Here is a 23,735-nt window from a genome sequence, read left to right on the forward strand (position 1 = left end):
GGTGGTAGAGGTCATGGGTTTGGAACATGCTATCAAAGAAGGGTTAGCAGATTGCTGCAGTGCATCTTGTAGATGGTACACATTGCTTTCACTGTGCACTGTGGTGGATGGGGTGCTGATCAAGTGGTCTGCTTTGTCCTGAATGCTGTCAAGCTTCTAGCGTGTTGTTGGAGCTACGCTCATCCAGGCAAATGGGGAGTGTTTCATCGCAGTCCTAACTTGTGCCATGTAGATGGTGGACAGGCTTTGGGGTGTCAGGAGGTGAGTTACTCGCTGCAGGTTTCCAACCCCTGACCTGCTCTTGTAGCCACAGTACTTATATGGCTTGTCCAGTTTAGTTTCTGGTCAATGGTACCCCCCAGAATGTTAATGGTGGACGATTTAGTGATGGTAAAGCTGTTGAACATCAAGGGGAGATGGTTAGATTCTCTCTTTTTAGAAATGATCATTGCCCAGCACTTGTGCCGTACAAATGTTTCCACAAGGATTGTGTAGCAGGTCACTCCTACCAATACTGGCATAGACAAGTCCATCACACCCAATCAGATATGTTCTTCAGGACTTGGTCAGATCTGTCAGTTGTGGTGCTGCTGAGCCACCTTTGGTGATGGTCATTGAAGTCCCTTCACCCAGAGTGCATTGGGTATCCTTGCAAAACCCCCCACCCCACCCCCCAATGCGTCATTCAAGTGGTGCTCAACATGGATATGGATTCATAGTGTTTAAAACACAGAAGGCCATTTGGCCCATCGAGTCTGTGTGGCTTCCTGTAAAAGTAGCTAGCCCCTCTCCCTCGCCCTTTCCCTGTAGCCGTGCCAATATTTTCTCTTAAGGTGCTTATCGAATTCCTTTTTGAAAGTCATGATTGAATCTGCCTCCACCACACACAACTCACCAAGGCTCCTTGGACATCAACTTCCAAAGCCGCGATCTCTACCAACTAGAAGGACAACGGCAACAGATACATGGGAACGCCACCATCTGCAAGTCCCCCTCCAAGTCACACACCATCCTGACTTGGAACTCTATCGCTGTTCCTTCACTGTTGCTGGGTCAAAATTTTGGAGCTCCCTAAAACACATGAACTGCAGCGTTTCAAGAAGCCAACTCATCACCACCTCCTTGAGGGCAATTAGGGATGGGAAATAAATGTTGGCCTAGCCAGTGACATCCACATCCCATGAACGAATTGGAAAAAACCTCTCAGGCAGTGTAGCTCCAGATCCCAATCATTTACCATGTAAAAATGTCTTTCGTCATGTTGGCCTTGGCTATCTTGCCATTCGCCTTAAATCTATGTCCTCTAGTTCTCGAACTTCTGCCGATGGAAACTGTTTCTCTCTGTTTGTTTAGAGCCCTCGTGATTTTGAATATCTCTATCAGATTTTCTCTCAACCTTCTCTTTTTCCAAGGAGAATAATCCAGTATGTTCAGTCTATCCATGTAACTGATATCCCCCATCCCTGGAACCATTCTCAATTTTTTTCTGCACTGACTCTAAAGTCTTTGCATCCTTCCTAAAGTATACTTAGCCCAGAATTGGATATAGTACTCAATTTGAGGTTAGACCAATGTTTTATAAAAACTCTTCATAACTTACTTGCTTTTGCAAGATATGCCTCAATTTATAAAGCCCAGGATTCTATGTGCCTTTTTAACCACTTTCTCAACCTGACCTGCCACCTTCAACAATTTGTGCACATATAGCCCAGGTTTCTCTGTTCCTGCATCCCTTTTAGAATTGTACCACTTAGTTTATATTGTCTCTCCTCATTCTTCCGACCAAAATGTATCACTCCACACTTCTCTGCATTAAATTTCATCTACCTTGTATCTGTCCATTCCAGCAGCCTGTCCATGTTCTCTTGAAGTCTATCACGATCTTCCTCACAGTTCACAACACTCCCAGGTTTTGTAACATCTGCAAATGTTGACGTTGTGCCTTGTACACTCATGTCTAAGTCATAAATAAATCAAGAAAAGCAGTGGTCCTAATCCCATTGTATACCTTCTTCCAAGATGAAAAATAACTGTTCACTGCTACTCTTTACTGTCACTTAGCAACCTTGTATCCATGCTGCCACTGTCCCTTTTATTGAATGGATTTTAGCTTTGCTGGTAAGCCTATTATCACACCGCTTGGAAACCCATATGGGCCACATTGACTGCATTATCCTTATCAGCCTTCTCTGTTAACTCAAAAACCTCAATCAGGCTATTTGAACACTATTTGCTGATAACAAATCTCTGCTGGCAGTCCTTAATTAATCTACACTTGGCCAAGTGACTGTGTTAATTTTGCCCCAGATTATTGTTTTGAAAACCTTTACCACCACCAGGTTTAAACTGGTGACAGAGGATTGTAGGTGGTAATCAGCAGGAGGTTTCATCGCCCATGTTTGACTTCATGGAGTGTGGAGTCGATGTTGAGGACTCCCAGGACCACTCCCTCCTGACTACATATACCCCTGTGTCACCATCTCTGATCTTTCTGCTCTACTGATGGGAAGGGCTACTTGGGACATTGGCTGTAAGACATGATTCTGAAAGTATAACTAAATCAGGCTGGTGCTCGAGTGGCCTCTGGGACAGCTCTCCCAATTTTGGCACAATTCCCTAGCTGTTAACTTTGGTGGTGGGGAAGCTTCTAGAAATAATTATTCAGGTTAGAATTAATAGCCATGAGGAAAAATGTGGGTTGATTAGGAAGAGCTAGCATGGATTCCTTAAGGGAAAACCATGTTTAACTAACTTGCTGGTGTTTTTTGAAGAGGTAACACAGAGGGTTGATGAGGGTAATGCTGATGTGGTGTACATGGACTTTCTAAAGACATTCGATAGTGCTGCTCCATTACAGATAAGTTACAGCTCCTGCAATAAAAGGGACAGTAGCAACATGGATACAAAATTGGCTGAATAATAGGAAACAACAAGTAATGGTTAATGGATATTTTTTGGTCTGGAGGAAGGTTTCAAGTGGAGTTCCCCCAGGGGTCACTATTGGGACCCTTGCTTTTCCTGATAATATATTAGTGACCTAGATCTTGGTGTGCAGGGGACAATTTCAAAGTTTGTAGATGCCATGAAACTTGGAAGCATTGTAAACTGTGAGGACAGTGTAGAACTTCAAATGGATATAGACGAGTTGGTGGAGTGGGAAGATAGGTGGCAGATGAAGTTCAATACACAAGTGTGAAATGACTCATTTTGGTAGGGAGAATATGAAATAAGGGGTACAACTTTAAAGCAAAAACAAAATTGCTGGAAAAAACTCAGCAGGTCTCACAGCATCTGTGGAGAGAAAGACAGAGTTAACATTTTGATGGTGATGATACTGGCTAAAGGAGGTGCTAATGGTGACGTTAAGAGTAGAAAGCAGGATGAGCAAGTGACAAATGGCCCTAGTGGGGGTGGGGTGGGGGGAGGGGATAGTGTGGAAGAAAAGATCAAAATAGGCTAAAAGATGGAGGTACAACAATGAATGGGAATAAATTTAAAAATAATAATAGAAATAGATGGGACAAAATGTATATATAAAAATGAAAAAATAAATATTTGAAAAAAGGGGTGAGGATGAAGGAGAGAGTTCATGATCTGAAGTAGTTGAACTCAATGTTAAGTCCGGAAGGCTGTAAAGTGCCTAATCGGAAGATGAGTTGCTGTTCCTCCAGTTTGTGTCGAGCTTCACTGGAACATTGCAGCAGGCCAAGGACGGACATGTGGGCATGAGAGCAGGGTGGTGTGTTGAAATGGCAAGCGACAGGAAGGTCTGGGTCATGCTTGCGGACAGACCGAAGATGTTCTGCAAAGCGGTCAGCCAGTCTGCGTTTGGCCTCTCCAATGAAGAGGAGACCGCATTGGGAGCAGCGAATGCAGTAGACTAAATTGAGGGAAGTGCAAGTGAAATGCTGCTTCACTTGAAAGGAGTGTTTGGGCCTTTGGCCAGTGAGGAGGGAGGAAGTAAAAGGGCAGGTGTTGCACCTTCTGCGGTTGCATGGAAGGTGCCGTGGGAGGGGGTTGAGGTGTAGGGAGGGGGTTGAGGAGTGGACCAGGGTATCCCGGAGGAAACGGTCCCTACGTATTGCCGACGGGGGTGAAGAGAAGATGTGTTTGGTGGTGGCATCATGCTGGAGTTGGTGGAAATGGCAGAGGATGATCCTTTGAATGAGGTTGGTGGGGTGAAAAGTGAGGACAAGGGGGACCCTATTATGGTTCTAGGAGGGAGATGAAGGAGCGAGGGCGGAGGCGTGGGAGATGGGTTGGACACAGTTGAGGGCCCTGTCAACCACCGTGGGTGGGAAACCTCGGTTAAGGAAGAAGGAAGACATGTTAGAAGCACTGTTTTGGAAAGTGGCATCATTGGAACAGATGCAACAGAGGTGAAGGAACTGAGAGAATGGGATGGAGTCCTTACAGGAAGCAAAAGAGTGTGAGGATTTGTAGTCGAGGTAGCTGTGGGTACAACTTTAAAGGGTGTGCAAGAGCAGAGGGACCTGGATGTATCTGTGCATAAGTCATTAAAGGTGGCAGGACAGGTGGAGAGAGCAATTAATAAAGAACACAGTATCCTAAGCTATATTAATAGGGACATAGAGTACAAGAGCAAGGAGATTATCTACCATCTACGAGATGGCTTTTTGGAGCAGCTTGTGGTGGAGCCCACTAGGGAACAGGCAATACTAGATTTAGTGATGTGTAATGAGGCAGATTTGATAAGGGAGCTTAAGGTGAAGGAACCCTGAGGAGGAAGTGACCATAATATGATAGAATTTGCCCTGCAATTTGAGAGGAAAAAGCTGGAATCAGATGTAACGGTATTACAGTTGAATAAAGGCAACTACAGAAGCATGAGGGAGGAGCTGGCCATAATTGAGTAGGAGATGAGCCTAGCAGGAAAGACAGTGGAACAGCAATGGCAGGAGTTTCTGGGAGTTATTTGGGAGACACAGCAAAAATTCATCCCTAGGAAGAAGAAGCATACTAAAGGGAGGACGAGGCAACCATGGCTGACAAGGGAAGTCAGGGACAGCATAAAAGCTAAAGAGAAAGCATACAATGCGGCGAAGAGCAGTGGGAAACCAGGGGATTGGGAAGCCTACAAAGACCAACAGAGGACAACTAAAAAAGAAATAAGGAGGGAGAAGATTAAATATGAGGGTAAACTAGCCAGTAATATAAAAGAAGATTGCAAGAGTTTTTTTAGATATATAAAGGGTAAGAGAGAGGCAAAAGTGGACATTGGGCCGCTGGAAAATGACGCTGGAGAAGTAGTAGCGGGGAACAAAGAAATGGCGGAGGAACTGAATAGGTACTTTGCGTCAGTCTTCACAGTGGAAGACACGAATGACATCCCCAAAGTTCAAGAGAGTCGGGGGGCAGAGGTGAGTATGGTGGCCATTACCAAGGAGAAGGTGCTAGGTAAGGTCTGAAGGTGGATAAATCACCTGGACCAGATGGATTACACCCCAGAGTTCTGGAGGAAATAGCTGAAGAGATAGTGGAGGCGTTAGTGGCGATCTTTCAGGAATCACTGGAGTCAGGGAGGGTCCCAGAGGACTGGAAAATCGCTAATGTAACCCCCCTGTTTAAGAAGGGAGTGAGGCAAAGACGGGAAATTACAGGCCGATTAGCCTGACCTCGGTCGTTGGTAAGATTTTAGAGTCCATTATTAAGGATGAGATTTCAGAATACTTGGAAGTGCATGGTAACATCGAGCAAAGTCAGCATGGTTTTATCAAGGGGAGGTCATGCTTGACAAATCTGTTAGAATTCTTTGAGGAGGTAACGAGTAGGTTAGACAAAGGAGTGTTGGGACCACAACTTTTCACTTTATACATTAATGATCTAGATGAAGGAACTGAGGGAATTCTGGCTAAGTTTGCAGATGATACAAAGATAGGTGGAGGGACAGGTAGTATTGAGGAGGCGGGGAGGCTGCAGAAGGATTTGGACAGGTTAGGAGAATGGGCAAAGAAGTGGCAGATGGAATACAACGTGGGGAAGTGTGAGGTCATGCACTTTGGTAGGAAGAATAGAGGCATAGACTATTTTCTAAATGGGGAGAGAATTCAGAAATCTGCAGTGCAAAGGGACTTGGGAGTCCTAGTCCAAGATTCTCTTAAGGTTAACTTGCAGGTTGTGTCGGTAGTTAGGAAGGCAAATGTAATGTTGGCATTTATTTCAAGAGGACTAGAATATAAAAGCAGGGATGTGCTGCTGAGGCTTTATAAGGCTCTGGTCAGACCACATTTAGAATATTGTGAGCAATTTTGGGCCCCGTATCTCAGGGAGGATGTGCTGGCCCTGGAGAGGGTCCAGAGGAGGTTCACGAGAATGATCCCAGGAATGAAAGGCTTAACATATGAGGAACGTTTGAGGACTCTGGGTCTATACTCGATAGAGTTTAGAAAGATGAGGGGGGATCTGATTGAAACTTACAGAATACTGAAAGGCCTGGATAGAGTGGACATGGGAAAGATGTTTCCATTAGTAGGAGAGACTAGGACCCGAGGGCACAGCCTCAGAGTAAAGGGAGACCTTTTAGAACAGAGATGAGAAACTACTTTAGCCAGAGAGTGCTGAATCTATGTAATTCATTGCCAAAGAAGGCTGTGGAGGCCAGGTCATTGAGTGTATTTAAGACTGAGATAGATAGGTTCTTGATTGGTAAAGGGATCAAAGGTTACGGGGAGAAGGCGGCAGAATGGGGTTGAGAAACTTATCAGCCATGATTGAATGGCGGAGCAGACTCGATGGGTTGAATGGCCTAATTTCTGCTCCTATGTCTTATGGTCTTATTATGCTGAGCTTGTATAGGACATTAGTTGGACCTCAGCTGGAGTGTTGTGTACAGTTCAAATGCGCCACACTTTAGGAAAGATGTGAACACATTGGAGAGAATGCAGAAGAGGTTTACACGATTGGTTCCAGGGATGAGAAACTTCAGTTATGAAGGTAGATTGGAGAAGTTAGGACTGTCCTCCTTGGAGAGGAGAAGGGTAAGAGGAGATTTGATAGAGGTGTTCAAAATCATGAGGGAGCTGGACAGAGTAAATAGGGAGAAACTGTTCCCACTCATAAAAGGATCGAGAATGAGAGGACACAAATTTAAAGTGATTTGCAAAAGAAGCAAATGTGATGTGAGAAAAAACTTTTTCACATAGCGAGTGGTACAAGTCTGGAATGCATTGCCTGGAAGTGTGGTGGAGGCATGTTCAATTGAGGCATTCAAGAGGGCATTAGATGATTATTTAAACAGAAGCAATGTGCAGGGTTACGGGGAAAAGTCAGGAGAATGACACTGAGTCAATACTCATTCAACGAGCCTGTGCAGACATGATGAGCTGGATGGCCTCCTCCTGCACTGTAACAATTCTGTGATTCTGTTAGTGAGGAGGACTTTGCAAGAGCGACTGGGTTGCGTGTGCCTATGTTGTATCTGTTCTGGGAGGACCATTCTGTTTTATTCTTATTTGAATTTTCTGTAGCAGTTTGATACAACTGAGTGGCTTGCTAGGCCATTTCGGAGGGTAGTTAAAAGTCAACCATGTTGCTGAGAGTCTGGAAATGCATGTTAGCTAGACAGGGTAAAGACAGCAGATTTTCTTCCCTAAAGGTCATTAGTGAACCAGCAATCTGGTGGTTTCATAGTCACCATTACTGAGATTATCTTTTTATTCTAGATGTATTTAATTAATTGAATTTAAATTCTTGCAGCTACAATGGTGGGATTTGTACTCCTTTTAGTCCGGGTCTCTGGATTACTGGTCGAGTAACATTACTAAAGTGCTGCTGTTCTTGCATAATCCTATTAATCTACTTTGTGTCTGATATGGTTCAATGTTTGTAATGTTGGTAACAGGGTTGAAGAACTGAATTGCCTATTTCTGTTCTTACATTGCTAACTTCATCATCTGCCACAGTTATGGTGCTATTCTGACCCTGATCTTATGGAGGACAGGTAGCAGAGCCACTGTCCAGTGACATAGATATGGACTCTGCTGTGAAGTAGGTATGATTCACCCTCAAATGGTCCTAATATATTCAGATTGTTTTGCCAAAAGCAAAGAATGAGCTTTCTCTGCAGCTACCAAAGGATAAGACAGGTAATGGAGTGAGGTTCAGATCAACCATAATCTAATTAAGTGGCAGAACAGTCTCAAGGCACTGAACGGCCTCTTCCTGATCCTACTTACCTAATAGGGCTGCAGCACTGAGCAAATGTACAGTTGGTAGAAAAATTATGTTCCATGGTTCTAGGGTTTCTCACACTCTAGAGTTTCCACATTCCTTTCCAGCATCTCCACCACCTGAAACCTCTGTGTTCTTGGATAAATCATATTTTTAATCTAGACTGTTTTAGCAGATTTTTAGCTGGTCTGGGACATTCAGGGTGCTCCCTAATAATGACAAAAATCTAATTCCAGAAAAATAAGTTTCCTTGGAAAGGTTAGGAATTGATTCCAGCTTTTTGAATTCAGAAGGGGAACAATGTAATTGGGAACCATAACACTTAGTGGATACAATCAGCTTTTATAGTATGAGTGTACACATATATTCTTGATTTTAAGTTCACCCATGTATAAAACAAAAATAAATCTACCCAATAACAGATGTGACTGGTGTATGACGGTCAATATTATTGGATTTCTTTCTATCAACATTCACATCTTCCTGCCACCTGACCTGCACAACTATATTTTCTTATTCTTATTTGTACCAATTTATTCCTGTACTGTGCACTAATCATTTTGCCACAGTCCCCATATTCCTAGCTGTACAAACTGTTAAAAAGCCCTCTGAGCCTTTCCGCAGAAATTTCACCTACCATTCAATGACGGGATATGGTTTTCACCTGCAAGGCAAGTTCCTGATCTCAGCTGTGATGCTTTTGAGATGGACCTCGATTGTTGGGCATGCCTGAAAGTTGCACAGAACTAGATGAGTTGTCCCATGACACTCCAGTACACCTTTTATTGACTCAACAAAATGATGGATTTGGAGTAGCTTTGGCAGTTGCCTGCTGAGAGAGTTATTTGGAGAAAGAATTATACTAGTTGAGAAGATTTCTTTTAGTGGTCAAACTTTTTTTTTTGATTAATAGTGGCTGGTGTAATAACATTTTAGACTGGGATCTAGGATCTTTATAGATGGGAAGTCAGCACATCATGAGACCACTTCAGATGCTGATTTTTTTTTTTCTCCCTATGTGCTTTCTTTTCAGTACATTAATAGAGGGAACCTCGAACAGTTATTGGACAGCAGTGATCATCTGTCCTGGCGTGTCCGGGTCAAAATAGCATATGACCTTGCCTGTGGACTCAGCTACCTGCACTCAAAGGGTGTCTTTCATCGGGACTTGACTTCTAAGGTCCAGTATATGGAGTGAAAAATCAAAAATTGCTATTTATTTCTTAAGGCACTATTTCAATCTTACGTCACTTGGGGAAAATAGATAAGAAACATGTGTTAAGCCTATTTCAATATAATTTACAAACTAATGGAGTAGAGTCACTTCATAGACAAAAACAATTTTGCCAAGCATCGATTACATATTTATTGAGCACACTAGTAAAGTTTTGTTTGATTGAGGGGAGTATGTGCCTGGCAATCGTGTGTACACAAGTATCATCATGAAGTTGCAGATAGATGGTACTGCATTTGATGGTGTACTCCAACATTATATAAAACTTTGGGCATTATTGCAAGGGTACATTTTTATGCAGCTGAAAAGGTACAGTTTTCTGCTTCCCTTATTACCTCCCTGGAAGAATTGAGAAAGGCTTCTAGTCTCTTTAGTTTAGATGTCCTTTAGATTCATGAATGTATTTCTTTACATGTGGGTTTAGTCTTGCTTTTTATTTTTCAGCTTTTTCCTGAGAATTAAGGTGTTTTACTGATGAGCCTTCATAATGAATATTAATAGAAATGTTGTTTTCTTTAGTCCATGCATAGAATAAAACATGGACAATGTTAGTGTGGCTCAGTTTATGGCAATGCTGCATGTATTTCTCTGTTCAGCTATTGACAACCATGTAGTTGTGGCAGTCATTTCAAAGAGACTTGTAAAGCAAAACAGTGAGAATTTGCTTAGTGGACAGCCCCACTGAGTTTTTTTATAATTCCACTAGATTGACAATCCTGCAATCTATGCAATATATTGCTTGCATCAATCCAAGTGAGCACCTCAGCTGGAGCAGTTAGCAGCATCAGTCAAAAACTTTTTGAATACTAACAAATGTAATAGTTTATTCCTAATGATGCATAAAATGCTACTCACCAAAATCAGAATTTTAAAGTCACAGGAGGCCATTTGGCCCATCGTGCCTGCGCCAGCTCTCCAAATGAGCATTATGACCTAGTGCCATTGCCCTGCCTTTTCCCTGTACCCCTGCTCATTGTTCCTATTCAAATAATTATCTAACGCCCTCTTGAATGCCTCGATTGAATCTGCCTCCACCACACTTCCAGGCAGTGCATTCCAGAACAGGACCACTCGTTGTGTGAAAAAGATTTTTCTCACTTCACATTTGCTTCTTTTGCAAATCACTTTAAATCTGTGCCCTCTCGTTCTTGATCCTTTTATGAGCGGGAACAGCTCCCTATCTACCCTGTCCAACCTGCTCATGATTTTGAACATCTCTATGAAATCTTCTCTTAGCTGCCTTCTCTCCAAGGAGAACAGTCCCAACCACTCCAATTTATCTTCGTAACTGAAGTTTCTCATCCCTGGAACCAATCTTGTAAACCTCTTCTACATTCTCTCCAATGTGTTCACGTCCTCCTATAATGTGGTGCCCAGAACTGTACACAATACTCCAGCTGAGGTCTAAGGAGTGTCTTATATAAATTCAGCATAACCTCCTTGCTCTTGGGCTTTATTAATAGGGGCATAGAGCCCAAGATACTGCATGCTTTATTAACTATTCTCTCCACCTGTCCTACCACCTTTAATGACCTTTGCACATATACACCCAAGTCTTAAGATAAAAGCAAAATACTACAGATGGTGGAAATCTGAAACAAAACCAGAAAATGCTGAAAAAATTCAGCAGATCTAGCAGCATCTGTGGAGAGAGAAACAGAGTTGACGTTTCGAGTCCGTATGACCCTTCTTCAGCTCTGACAATAGCTACCAGACTTGTCGACTTTGTGAAGGTGAAATATCAAATAAAGTCTTACAGTGAGCTAATTGTAGCTGGCATGTTGATGGATTATCATTCGTTCCCCCATTGTGTATCAATCACCCCAGCTACAACCCATTAAGCGGACGGTAGGAAACACTGAAACTTGCCATCACATGATGAAACTAGCTGAATGGGAGTTGAGACCTTATTCTTGACTGGTATGGGGATCAAAGGTTATGGGGAGAAGGCGGGAGAATGGGGTTGAGAAACTTACCAGTCATGATTGAATGGCGGAGCAGACTCGATGGGCTGAATGGCCTAATTTCTGCTCCTATGTCTTATGGTCTTATAGTCTTATTACTCCACAAGGAAACCCAGTGAGGCATAAAAGCAAAAAACTGCGGATGCTGGAAATCAAAAACAGAAACAGAAATACCTGGAAAAACTCAGCAGGTCTGGCAGCATTGGCGGAGAAGAGCACAGTTGACGTTTTGAGTGCTCATGACCCTTCAACAGAACTAAGTAAAAATAGGAAAGGGGTGAAATATAAGCTGGTTTAAGGGGCGGGTGGTTGTTGGGACAAGCAGCCAGTAATAGGTGGAGATAACCAAAAGCTGTCACAGACAGAAGAACAAAGAGGTGTTGAAGGTGGTGATATTATCTAAAGGAATGTGCTAATTAAGAGTAGAAGACTGGACAGATAAGGTACAGATAGCTCTAGTGGGGGTTGGGGGAATACTAAAAGGTAGAAATAAACAATGGGTGGAAATACATTTAAAAATAATGGAAATAGGTGGGAAAAGAAAAATCTATATAAATTATTGGAAAAAACAAAAAGGAGGGGGAAGAAACGGGAGGGGGGTGGGGATGGAGGAGCGAGTTCAACATCTAAAATTGTTGAACTCAATATTCAGTCTGGAAGGCTGTAAAGTGCCTAGTCAGAAGATGAGGTGCTGTTCCTCCAGTTTGCATTGAGCTTCACTGGAACAATGCAGCAAACCAAGGACAGACATGTGGGCAAGAGAGCAGGGTGGAGTGTTGAAATGGCAAGCGACAGGAGGTCTGGGTAATGCTTGCGGACAGACCGAAGGTGTTCTGCAAAGCGGTCACCCAGTCTGCGTTTGGCCTCTCCAGTATAGAGGAAACCGCATTGGGAGCAACGAATGCAGTAGACTAAGTTGAGGGAAGTGCAAGTGAAAAGCTGCTTCACTTGAAAGGAGTGTTCGGGCCCTTTGACGGTGAGGAGAGAGGAAGTGAAGGGGCAGGTGTTGCATCTTCTGCGGTCGCATGGGTAGGTGCCGTGGGAGGGGGTTGAGGAGTAGGGGGTGATGGAGGAGTGGACCAGGGTGTCACAGAGGGAACGATCCCTACGGAATGCCGCCGGGGGGGTGAAGGGAAGATGTGTTTGGTGGTGGCATCATGCTGGAGTTGTCGGAAATGGCGGAGGATGATCCTTTGAATGCGGAGGCTGGTGGGGTGATAAGTGAGGACAAGGGGGACCCTATCATGTTTCTGGGAGGGAGGAGAAGGCGTGAGGGCGGATGCGCGGGAGATGGGCTGGACACGGTTGAGAGCCCTGTCAACCACCCCAGTAAGGCAGTCTGAAACTAGGATAAGAAGAACAATTCTTTCCACCAGAAGAATTGAACCCTGCCTAAAGACCAGTCAACCCAGGCAGTGCGAGGGGGGCTAATTCATTTTCATTTGCAAAGTTTCTTCTCTACAGAAACTCGGCCATAACCTTGTCTGGAAATCCAGAGACTTCCAACTCATGAGAGAGAACCCATCCAGGCCAGTGATGTGTGATTCCTGAAGTTAAAAATCCAAGTGATTTACTCCTTGTTTCGTTTGCTAATAACCTAAATGTATCCTTTGTCTCTAGAATCCACCTTTACTTGTCTGTTTGTATGTATGAGGGAGTGAGTGCGTTTCATTGTGTTTACATTTCAGGATCTGAATAAACATTATCCTTTCTTTTGATTTAAACTTACCTGAAAGTCTACTTCGTGTTTATTACTGAAAAGCACAGCACTCAAAAGGTTTAAAATGCTGCCCCTGAACACATCTTGCTGCGGATAACCGAGAGGTGAGGAAAAAGTGGAAAAGTTATCCCGCCATCTCTTCCTGTCCGTAACGGGGATGATTCTCTAAACAAATCCATTTTCACTCTAGTTGATTTTTAATAAGACATGCTACTTCAAGGAGTAGATAACTAGTGCATAAAATGCATAACTAGTCAATTAACAAGGTATGACTTGAAAGTTCCCCTTTCCACCCTTAATCTGCAGGTGATTGGACAAAGAACTAATCTGCAGTTGAGGTGGAACAGAGGAACAAACTGTGGGAACCAAAATGTGAATTATACATAAGCATTTAATGTGCAGGTCTTTCAAGGTCTCCACATTCATTCATCCAAGTGCCCCTTACTCCAGAGGAATCCTCCCTTTATCCAAATTTCACATAGACTTCAGGTGGCTTTCATGGTGTTCCTTAGAGCAATTTTTTTGTTGGACCGCTATATGGATATAGTAATAGGGGTTGGGCTGGTGTTAGCTTATCGAACATCAGTTTCCCAAAATAGACAGAGATTGCAAGATACACTGTGTGTATGTACAACTCTGCGTAATACCGTAGCTCAGATCTGATCATTGGTTAATCCCAAATTTTCTTGACATGGGAAATCTTCATAGGCTGTTAATCTTGAGCCCCTGACAATGGCAAATGGCTTGGGCCACTAAATTATTGGCAAGGATCTCATCAAGTTGTGCCGTAAATAAACTTTTTGGTTTGATGTGGGCACCTAATATTTTTATGCTTGCTGTTAAAGTATTGTTTTTGAGATAGCTGAGAGATTATCTCAGTACATTCGGCAGATTCAACAAAAGTGGTATTTCACTGAGTCACAGCATTGTTAGAATGGTTAGGATTTGTCATAATGGCAAAATTCCACTTGTGGAAAAGAGCTATAGGTGAGGTGATTGGACAATGTTATTTTGCGGCCTTTCAAAATAAAACTGCACTGCTCAATATTATAGGTCTGATGTCTGCCATATTTTTGATGCCATGAGATGAATTGTTCAAGGTTTCTTCGACTAAATCTTAGAAAATTGATCTGTACATTTGCTATTGTCTTTAGAAGTTGTGATATGAACGAGTGTTAGTGATCAACATCTCATAATGTGGTGACCTCACATGGAGGTAGCTTGGAATCAAGGTTTCTTCTCAAAGAACACCTAGCTTGCGGCATTAAAATATGAATAGTTTTAGAGAGAAGTGTGGCACAGAGCTGGATGTTAATGCCCTAACTGTTGACAGTTACACCAACATGCAAATTTAGCCCTGCACCTTATGTATGTGTATACAGAATCAAGTAGAAGTATCTATCAAAAAGGCATTGTGCAGCTGCATAAGTAGACCTCTAAAATCTATTGAAGTGATCAGTCTAATTTTCGACAAATTGAGCTATCTAGAATCATTTTTCAGGGAGGAAAATAAGCTGTTAGGGCTTTGTTCAGAGGGCAGCAGGATAGTTGCGCTAGAGAGCATGCTAATCTAATAGCAGCTGAGGTTTGGGCATATTTTTACAGTTTCCCTTTGGCAATTATTCACAAGATCCTAATTGCAGAAACTACAATCATTCTTGTACATATTGATCAAGGAATCAATAGTTTTGCAGCTTTTGGGCCAGTGAGATACTATGTGGAAGGGTCTTTTCACTTTGAACATTATTAACTGATACAGTAGCTTTGAACTTTTAGGTGATGGCTTACCTTTGGAGAGGGCCAGCTTGGAGGAATGTGTCCCATCGGTTTGTGTTTCCTGTGGCAGACAGGAGCCCTACTCCGAAATGGTAGTCTCTGCCACGTTTGCTGCAGAAGAAGACAGTAGGCTGAGAAACTGCAAGATTCGCTGGCCTCTGTTTTCTGGGCCCACTTCTCAGCCAGCTGTTTTGTTTGTGCTCGCTCGTTCCAACACCCTTCCATACAGTTAGCCTCCAGAGATCATAGCCATTGGCAACTGACTGTCAGTTGTCAATGTTTGTCATCTTCATATCAAGCTTACAGGTGTCCTTTTAGCAGAGGTATGAACGCCCAGGAGGTTGTGACACAATGGCCAGTTCACCATACAGAAGGTCTTTCGCTTTATTTGGCTGTCCTTCATCTAGCCAAGCTAGTCCAGAGGTTGTTGCCTTAACAATGAGTATATCCTGGTGAAATTAGCACATTCCAGGACCTCTGAGCTGGTGGTCTTTGTCCTTGATGCCAAGGATATGTCTGAGACAGCAAAGGTGAAAACTGTTCAGCATTTTCTCCTACCAGCGTATCTTGTCCAGGTCTCACCACTGTAGAGAAGTGTGCAGGCTTGATACACTTGCAGTTTGGTGTTCTCTGTTTGATTGCTATTATTTCACACGCTCTTACTCAGCCTGGGCATAACAGCTACAGCTTTTAAGATTTATGTGTTGATTTCATCATCAAGTCACAGATTGCTGGTGATTGTGCAGCCTAGATATATGAAATTATCAACAACCTCCGGTGTCACAAGATTGTGAGATGGTAGTATGACAACATTCTGGGCCAGACATTTGTCTTCCTGATTCTGATGTTCAAACCAAATGTTTTACAGGTGTGAGAGAGTCGGGCCATTTGCTACTTAAGGTGTTCCTGATGTGGAATACTAGTGCGGCAACGTCAGAGTTGCTGATTCTCTGATAAGGACTCTGTGTTAGACCTCAGGCGAGCAATGCAGAACTGCTTTCTGTTAGTTCTGGTATGTAAGTATACAACCTCTGTGAATGACCTGAAGGCTTATGACAGCAGCAAAGAGAAGAATGTGCTAGAGTGTCAGTTCCAGAACACAACCTTGTTTGACCCCACCCTGGATCTCAAAGGATTTTGATGAAATCACATCATGGCTGTCATGAAAAGAGGAGATCATGTTGAGCAGCTTCAGAGTCAGCCATTTTTCTCCAGCAGCTTAAATTGACTGTCTCTGCACACATGGTGAATTCAATGAAGGCAATATATCTAGTGGCCTCCTTCGTTTTTCTTTTTTTTTTCTCTTGCAGCTGCCAGACTGAGAAGACCATATCATTTGTAGATCTTCTAGTTCCATCTTGACAAGGCCAACACTGACGAATACTTTTCTCATGATGCTCGGCAGAGCAAAGCATCGACAGTTGCAATCGTTGCAATCGCCCTTGCTCTTGTAGAGGGGTCAAATTCTTTGTATCATGCATATCCTGGGGCACTGCCCTTTCCCTCCAGCAGAGACAGAGAAGTTCATGCAGTTGCTGCAGTAGTGTCTGTTTCTACTACTTGCTACTTTGGTATCCAGCAGCCCTTGTACTTTTAAATGCTTAATACCAAGTGTTTGTCCACTGTTCTTAGGACAGCTTCAAACTGTTGGAGCATTGTTAGTAATTGTTACTAGATTCTCTCCAATCCTACTAAGAGCGCACGTTGCTTTTACACATCAGTGATGCCTCAGTTTATGGTTGGTTGCTTAGAAACTGCAATATTTCATTCATCTTGTTGGTTAGTATAGGAATTAAATTTAATTTTTAGCAAATCCTTTAAAATAATTAGACCCTGTATGATGTTTTAAGTTTTGTTTTCTTCAGTTCAGCATTAATACTGTGCTAGCCCTCATCTGAGCATGAGCTTGGCAAGATGCATGCATTAGTAATGGACCTGTGTTATCTTGGTTTGCATGTGGGTAGGGCAGTTTGTCTACATTCCAAAAATATTTGCTTAAGATTATGTGCCAAAGTCTTATCTTGGGTTTTGCCTTTCAGTGAAGAAAGTAAGTGTCAATTCATTTTTTGTACCAGGTGCTATCCTTTTACATGAATTGTGCAAACACCTTCCTATTATCATGGAATTGTTTTGTTTCATTTTGGAAATAAGACTAAGGCCAATCCACAGCTGAATAAGTTTGTAAATAGCATAGTTGAATTTACTTCCTTGTGCTTTTCCTAGGTAGGATAGGAAAAAAATCAAACTGTTCTTCTTGAGCATTTGTATATTATTTGAATTACCATTTGGAGGGCTCTTCTTTGAGACTGCCTGCAAAGAAACTGAACATCTGCAAGTTTGCTTTTGGTCTTGCATCATGAACTGCTTTGTCATTTAATTTCTTCTGCCTTCCACCCTATCACAGACCTTCCCTTTCATTCTTTTCTCCAATCTCCCCTTTTCACTTGCTCAAAACTTGTTATGTATCCAACTTTTCTTAGCTCTGATGAATGGTAATTGATCTGAAACATTAGTTCTGTTTGTCTCTCCACAGATGCTGCTAGAGCTGCAGCATTTTCTATTTTTATTTCAGATTTCTAGGATCTGCGGTATTTTGCTTTTGTTTTCCTCAGCCTACCTGTTTGCCTTTCTGACTTGGTATGCCTTACTTTAGATGTTTGTGTGATCATTGTTAATTAGCCCCTGTGCTGCTTCAGGTCAAAGAATTACGGCATGTACCCAGACCATGACCTGATGTACAGTAGAATAGCAGGAGATTGCTTGATTGTAACCCATGGGGGTGGGGGGCGGGATTTATCCTAGGTCTTTCACCTTATGATGACACTTGTGCAAGTGAACTTTGTCAAATCGTAAAGAGGATTTTTATCTGTAGGCTAAGTAACACACAACATTTGTGGATCAGATGCATGCAACTTTTCAAAAATCTCATTCATTGGGTATGGGCACTGCTGGCAAGGCCAGCATTTATTGTCCATTCATAATTGCTAATGGGTAGGTGGTGGTGAGCCATTTTCTTGAACAGCTACATTTCATATGATGAATGTTATACCTACTGTGCAGTTAGATAGGGAGTACCATGATTTTGAGCTAGTGATGATAAAGGAATGTTGATATATTTCCAGGTCAGGATGGTGTGGTTCTTGGAAGTGGTTGTTGCCCTTGTTCTTCTGGGTGGTAGAGGTTGCGTGTTTGGAAATCCCGTTGGTGAGTTGCTGCAGTGCATCTTGTTGATGGTACATGCTGCAGCCTTGGTGCGCTGATTGGGGAGGGCATGAATGCTTAAGGTGGTGTATGAGGTGACAATCAAGATTCTATTGGTATTCATGCAGTGATATCAAAGCAATGGTTATATATCAAAGCAATGATTATAACATCACAGGGCAATTATAACATCACGCTCACCGGTGCATAAAATGACGCGCGGTGGCGTCAGGCGGAACTCCCGATGTCACCGTGCCCCATTTAAATTTTCAGGTAGGCAGGGGCGCAGCAAAATCAGTTGTGTGTCCGCTTACCTGCCAATGGCCAATTGAGGCCATTGACAGAGTCAATTATGTCATTAAAGGACCTGCCCATCCAACCTTAAGGTTGGCGGGCAGGCCAGGAGCCCTGGCGTGAATTAGAAAAAGCATGAAACCTCATCCACGGGCGGGACGAGGTTTCATGTAGGATTTTAAGAATTTTAATAAAGTTTTTGTACAAATTATGAATATGTCCCAACTCATGTGACAGTGTCATATGAGGGGACATGTTAGGGAAATTTTATTTTTCTAGTTTTAGCTGTTTGACATTTAGAGCTGATCTCCCTGAGGCTGCACTTAGCCTCAGGGAGATGAGTGCGCTCTTTCGTGCGCATGCGCGAAAGAGCGCACTCGCAATTTTGGGATTCCCCCCGCTTGCACAGGGAGCGCTCAGCACTTCTGTGTGGATGCCACACTGGGTGGGCCTTAATTGGCCTGCCCATGTAAAATTGGGGGCGCTGATCGGAAGCACGCCTGTGTGCGCCTGCCCTTCAACTTTGTCCCCAAGGGGGGAAATCCTGCCCTGTGTTAAGTATAAGTAAAGAATACATAGTGTCGTTCATTGTTTATAGTATTTGTCTAGTGGATGAACCTAAATTATGATGAAGCTGTCTGGTAAATAAATTTTGTGTCCAAGGTGTATTCTGTTTATATAGGGAGTGTTAACCTATTGCTCATAATCGTGGCAGCTTTTATTTGGCTGAAGCATAGGGTGCTCAGTTATACAACAGTAAGGTAGTCTAAAGTGCATTTATTCTTCAGTGTACATTTCTGTAGTTTCTGCTACAAATGATGGCTGTTAAGTGGAAAGTAGTAACAAAATTTATATGCGCAATAGGTGTGCATGTTTTTGCTGCAATTTGAGTTTTAAGAGTATGGCCTTGATGCTTAAACAATGAACCTTTAAGTGTTGATACATTGTATTCTCCAAATTAAATTCCGCAACATGACGTCAAAAAATATCTAATTAGCATCTAAGATTTAGATCTGGTTAGTTCTGTTGAAGGGTCATGAGGACTCAAAACATCAACTCTTTTCTTCTCCGCTGATGCTGCCAGACCTGCTGAGTTTTTCCAGGTAATTCTGTTTTTGTTTTGGATTTCCAGCATCCGCAGTTTTTTGTTTTTATCTAAGATTTAGATGCTATTTGTGGAGCTGACTTGATTAATACAATACTCTGTACCTTACATATATTCAGTAAATGGAACTTTGCAAAGTAAGCATGTGTATTGATCGACAAAGGTCAGCTTTTTTAAAGACTGTTTTCAGTTAAGATTAGGAGCTCACCACCTCAGTGGCTATTGATTGCAGCTTGATTATAGTTTGATTGCTCTAGATGGAATTTAAAACATCCCTTCAATATTTCTTTTTTAATGTACCAGTTTTTAATTGATATCTTTCCATAGCTGTTAAATTAGTTTGATTTAAGTCTAAAGAAGTCCATAGATACATTTTCTGGGATATATGGGTGCAAAGCAATTGTCATTTCTGATATAATAAATTATGCTTTTATCTCCTACAGAACTGTTTAATTAAGATGGAAGAGAATGGCTACACAGGAGTGTTGGGTGACTTTGGGTTGGCGGAAAAAATTCCTGACAAGTAAGCATACCTCCTTTTAATTAAATTTTCCTTGAAGTACCAGAAACAAATTACTGGTGTAATTGTGACAAAATGAGAATCTGTAGAAATGTTTTTATTTGCATCTCTTCTAAAAACATTAAGATATTTAATTAAGTTTATAAAGTAAAGTAGTTTTATGCAAAATGAATGGATGTTATTCCAATTAACCATCATTATATATAATATATATTGCTTATGGTTGAAATATTAAACAATTTTTGAACATCTATTTGTTTTTCTTGTAAAAGATTGGAATTTCAGCATTGTTCTCACTGTTTGGAGTCTCAATCCATAGCTCTGCTGATTTACAGTGGTTTTATAGTGGTTAATAAGCCATTCTATTTTGTTATGTGGAAACCTGTGATTCTTATGGACATCTTGGGGTTAAGTAATGCAATTCTGATCATTTTACGGTGAAGACTGTAGAATCAATAACTTTGTTACTATCCAACTATTTGTGTTTATTTGACTTTCCGTATCAATTTACTGTTCAAAAAAAATCATCATCTCCAACATTTGATTAATCCTCAGTTTACTTTTCTAACCAAATGATCATCTTTAGCTTTAAAGGGGGTTTATTGGTGGAAAATGGCTTTACATTTTTGCATTTAACAATTTTAACATGTTTCTTATGTTTTCCCTTTACAGCATAGATTGTAATTAAATATCAATCCGTCTATTAAAGCAATCAGTAAATTTGCAGTATATTTTTAAATGGAAGGGGAAGACTTGCAATTATATGTTGCTTTATTGTAGCCCTGAAAATATGTCATGCAAAATGAATTACTGTGCAATGCAGTCACTGTTATATTGAGTAAATACAGCATGATGAAACAAACAGTAATGAAACAAACAACTAATTTATCTTTGTTTTGGTCACTTTGATTTAAAGGGATGTTGGCAAGAACACTGGGAGAATTTTTTTAAAGATCTCATTCATTGGATATGGGCACTGCTGGCAAGGCCAGCATTTATTGTCCATTCATAATTGCCAATGGGAAGATAGTGGTGAGCCACTTTCTTGAACAGCTACAGTTCATATGATGAACATACTCCTACAGTGCAGTTAGATAGGGAGTCCCAGGATTTTGAGCTAGTGATGATAAAGGAATGTTGATATATTTCCAAGTCAGGATGGCGTGTTACTTGGAAGTGGTTGTTGCCCTTGTTCTTCTGGGTGGTTGAAGTTGCGTGTTTGGGAAGTCCCATTGAAGGAATCTTGGTGAGTTGCTGCAGTGCATCTTGAAGATGGTACACACTGCAGCCATGGTGCATTGATGGGGAAAGGCATGAATGCTTAAGGTGGTGTATGAGGTGCCAATCAAGTGAGCTGCTTTAGTGTGGATTGTGCTGATTGTTGGAGGTGGGGGATGTTTAGACACTCTCTTCTTGGAGATGGCCGTTGTCTGGCATTTAGGTGACACAAATATTAGTTGCCATTTATCAGGTCAAGCTGATTGTTGTCTTGAGTATGCTCCATGAGGGTCATGGGCCGCTTCATTATCTGAGGAATTGTGACTGAAATAGGACACTCTGCAATTATCAGCAAACAGAGTAATTATTTAAAATCGTTCATGAGGGTTGAAAGTGCAGCACATCTTCAATACTGCTGTAGATGACAACTCAGATAAGGTGCTAATAATTGAACCAAGCAAGTGAGGGAGGGAAGGCAATGAATGGTGACACTGAGACATGATAGCAGAAGGTCCAGAGTTGAAAGCATGAGAGTATGTATAGGAGGCCTGTAGGAGTGGATTTTCCAGGACCTTTTTTGAAAACAGATGTAGGAGTAAGCAGCAGGGGCTTGGTCAGGGGGGAATGGTAAATTATGGAACTTGGTTTATCTAGAAAGTAGACCAAGTGAGTGGGGATGTTGATGGATTGGGCCTATATTAAGGATTATCCATCAACCTTTTGTAATGGAGATTGGGCTACAGGTTGGTTTGTGAGAATTGTGGTGTATTTGGTCCAGCTGGGCCATGAAGTACTGGAAGAAGGTATGTCCAAGTTTGGGATGCTCACGAATGGCAAGTATTTAATTATAGCTGTGATTGATATGTGGTGATGTTGTACTGAAAAATTAATGATTAAACTTGGTAACTTAGCCAAGTGATGACCTTTGCTGATATGAGATGAAATCGGATGAAATATACTGGCCGTAGAATCTTATGATAATCCAACTGAAAGTAATATTTTAATAATCCTGGTCACATTGCAAATCATTGTGATTCTGATGTGAATGTGCACTGAAGTTCAACATCATCAACTTCCTAACACTATGTCAAAGGTGCTGTATTAAATAAACTTGTGTTTTCTAAAATAACAAAGCACGTTGTTTATCCTTTTTTTAAAAATTTCAGTGCGGAGGTAGAGAAGCTGTCGGTGGTTGGATCACCTTTTTGGATGGCTCCAGAGGTGCTGCACAGTGAGCATTATAATGAAAAAGTAGGTATTCTTTTCTGAGATCGCTGACAGGCATCTTTTCATAAACCTTTGTAGAAAGTTGATTTAAATGTTTATTGCTATATATTTCTCCATTCTCTTTTCGATTCAGCTTTGTTATTTTAAATCACTTGTGTTGCCGTTATTTATTAAAAAAGGTTTGTGTACTTTTTAAAAATGTCTTAAAAAGTTAATAAGCAAAGATGCATTTCCAAGTAGTCGCTCTATCTGTGAATGCTTTTAAACAGCTGCATGGGTTTTGAAGGAAGCAATGCTATATTGATCTCATTGTGTCACTCTCTGCGTTAATGTGTCTGCTCAGGGCTGTTCTCAGTGGGGCACTAGGCAGACATACATGTGGCATGATTCACAAGATTGCATGAAGAAGTGGGTCTCAACAGCAGTTGGAGCAAGGCAACTTCTATTTCTCATGCAGTCAGTGATAAATTGTTTGTCAAGTCTTATCAAGTTCCAGGCACAATGATGTATGTTGAAGGCAACATTTAAATAGTTTATAGTGCTAGATCCTTATGTACTTATTTGGCAAAATGTATACTCATGTGTCTAAGGAGAAATAATTTACTTATTCAACTTTGAAGATCTGTGCATTAGATGCAGATATGTCAAGTGTTTCTGTCTTTCTGGCTAGTTACCCAAGTCCAATATTTCTTGGCCGGTGAGTGGGGGGTGGGGCCGACGCGTAAAACGATGAGGGATGATGTCGGGCGGAACTCCCGGCGTCACCCTGCTTCATTTCAATTTTCAGGTCGGCGGGGGCTCAGCTGAATCAGCTGCATGCCCGCCGACCTGCCAATGGCCTACTGAGGCCATTGACAAAGTACTTAAGGTTATTAATGGATCTGCCCGTCCAACCTGAAGGCTGGCAGGCAGACTGGGAGCCCTGGCGGGCTTAAGAAAAAGCATGAAACCTCATCCACAGGTGGGATGAGGTTTCATGTAGGTTTTTAAATTTTTAATAAAAGTGTAACTAAAAGTGATGGACATGTCCCAACTCATGTGACATGAGGCCAGCATTTATTGCCTGTCCAAAATTGCTCTTGTAAAGGTGCTGATGAGCTGCCACCTTGAACCACTGTAGTTAGTGTGGTGTGGGTACAGTGCTGTGAGGGAATGCTGGGATTTTTGGCCAGGTGACGATGAAGAAATTGTGATGTGTTTCCAAGTCAGAATAATGTATGATTTGGAGGGGAACTTGCAGGTGGTGCTGCTCCCATATGTCTGCTTCCCCCTCTTTGTAGGTGGTA

The 23,735-nt window shown here is 41.9% G+C and overlaps 1 protein-coding gene across 6 annotated transcripts in view; it reads left to right on the forward strand.

Annotated features, from left to right (window-relative positions):
- The window catches only part of tesk2 (testis associated actin remodelling kinase 2), a 122,665-nt gene that overhangs the window by 60,571 nt on the left and 38,359 nt on the right, over positions 1-23,735 (forward strand). For all 6 annotated transcript variants that reach the window (XM_078561000.1, XM_078561003.1, XM_078561004.1 and 3 more), the window contains 3 exons: positions 9,224-9,370; positions 19,928-20,007; positions 22,389-22,473. In XM_078561000.1, the coding sequence (XP_078417126.1) occupies positions 9,224-9,370; positions 19,928-20,007; positions 22,389-22,473 (312 nt within the window). The remainder of the gene's footprint in view (positions 1-9,223; positions 9,371-19,927; positions 20,008-22,388; positions 22,474-23,735) is intronic.

Source organism: Cetorhinus maximus, chromosome 17 (genome assembly GCF_964194155.1).
Source record: "Cetorhinus maximus chromosome 17, sCetMax3.hap1.1, whole genome shotgun sequence".
In the NCBI taxonomy this organism is placed as follows: domain Eukaryota; kingdom Metazoa; phylum Chordata; class Chondrichthyes; order Lamniformes; family Cetorhinidae; genus Cetorhinus; species Cetorhinus maximus.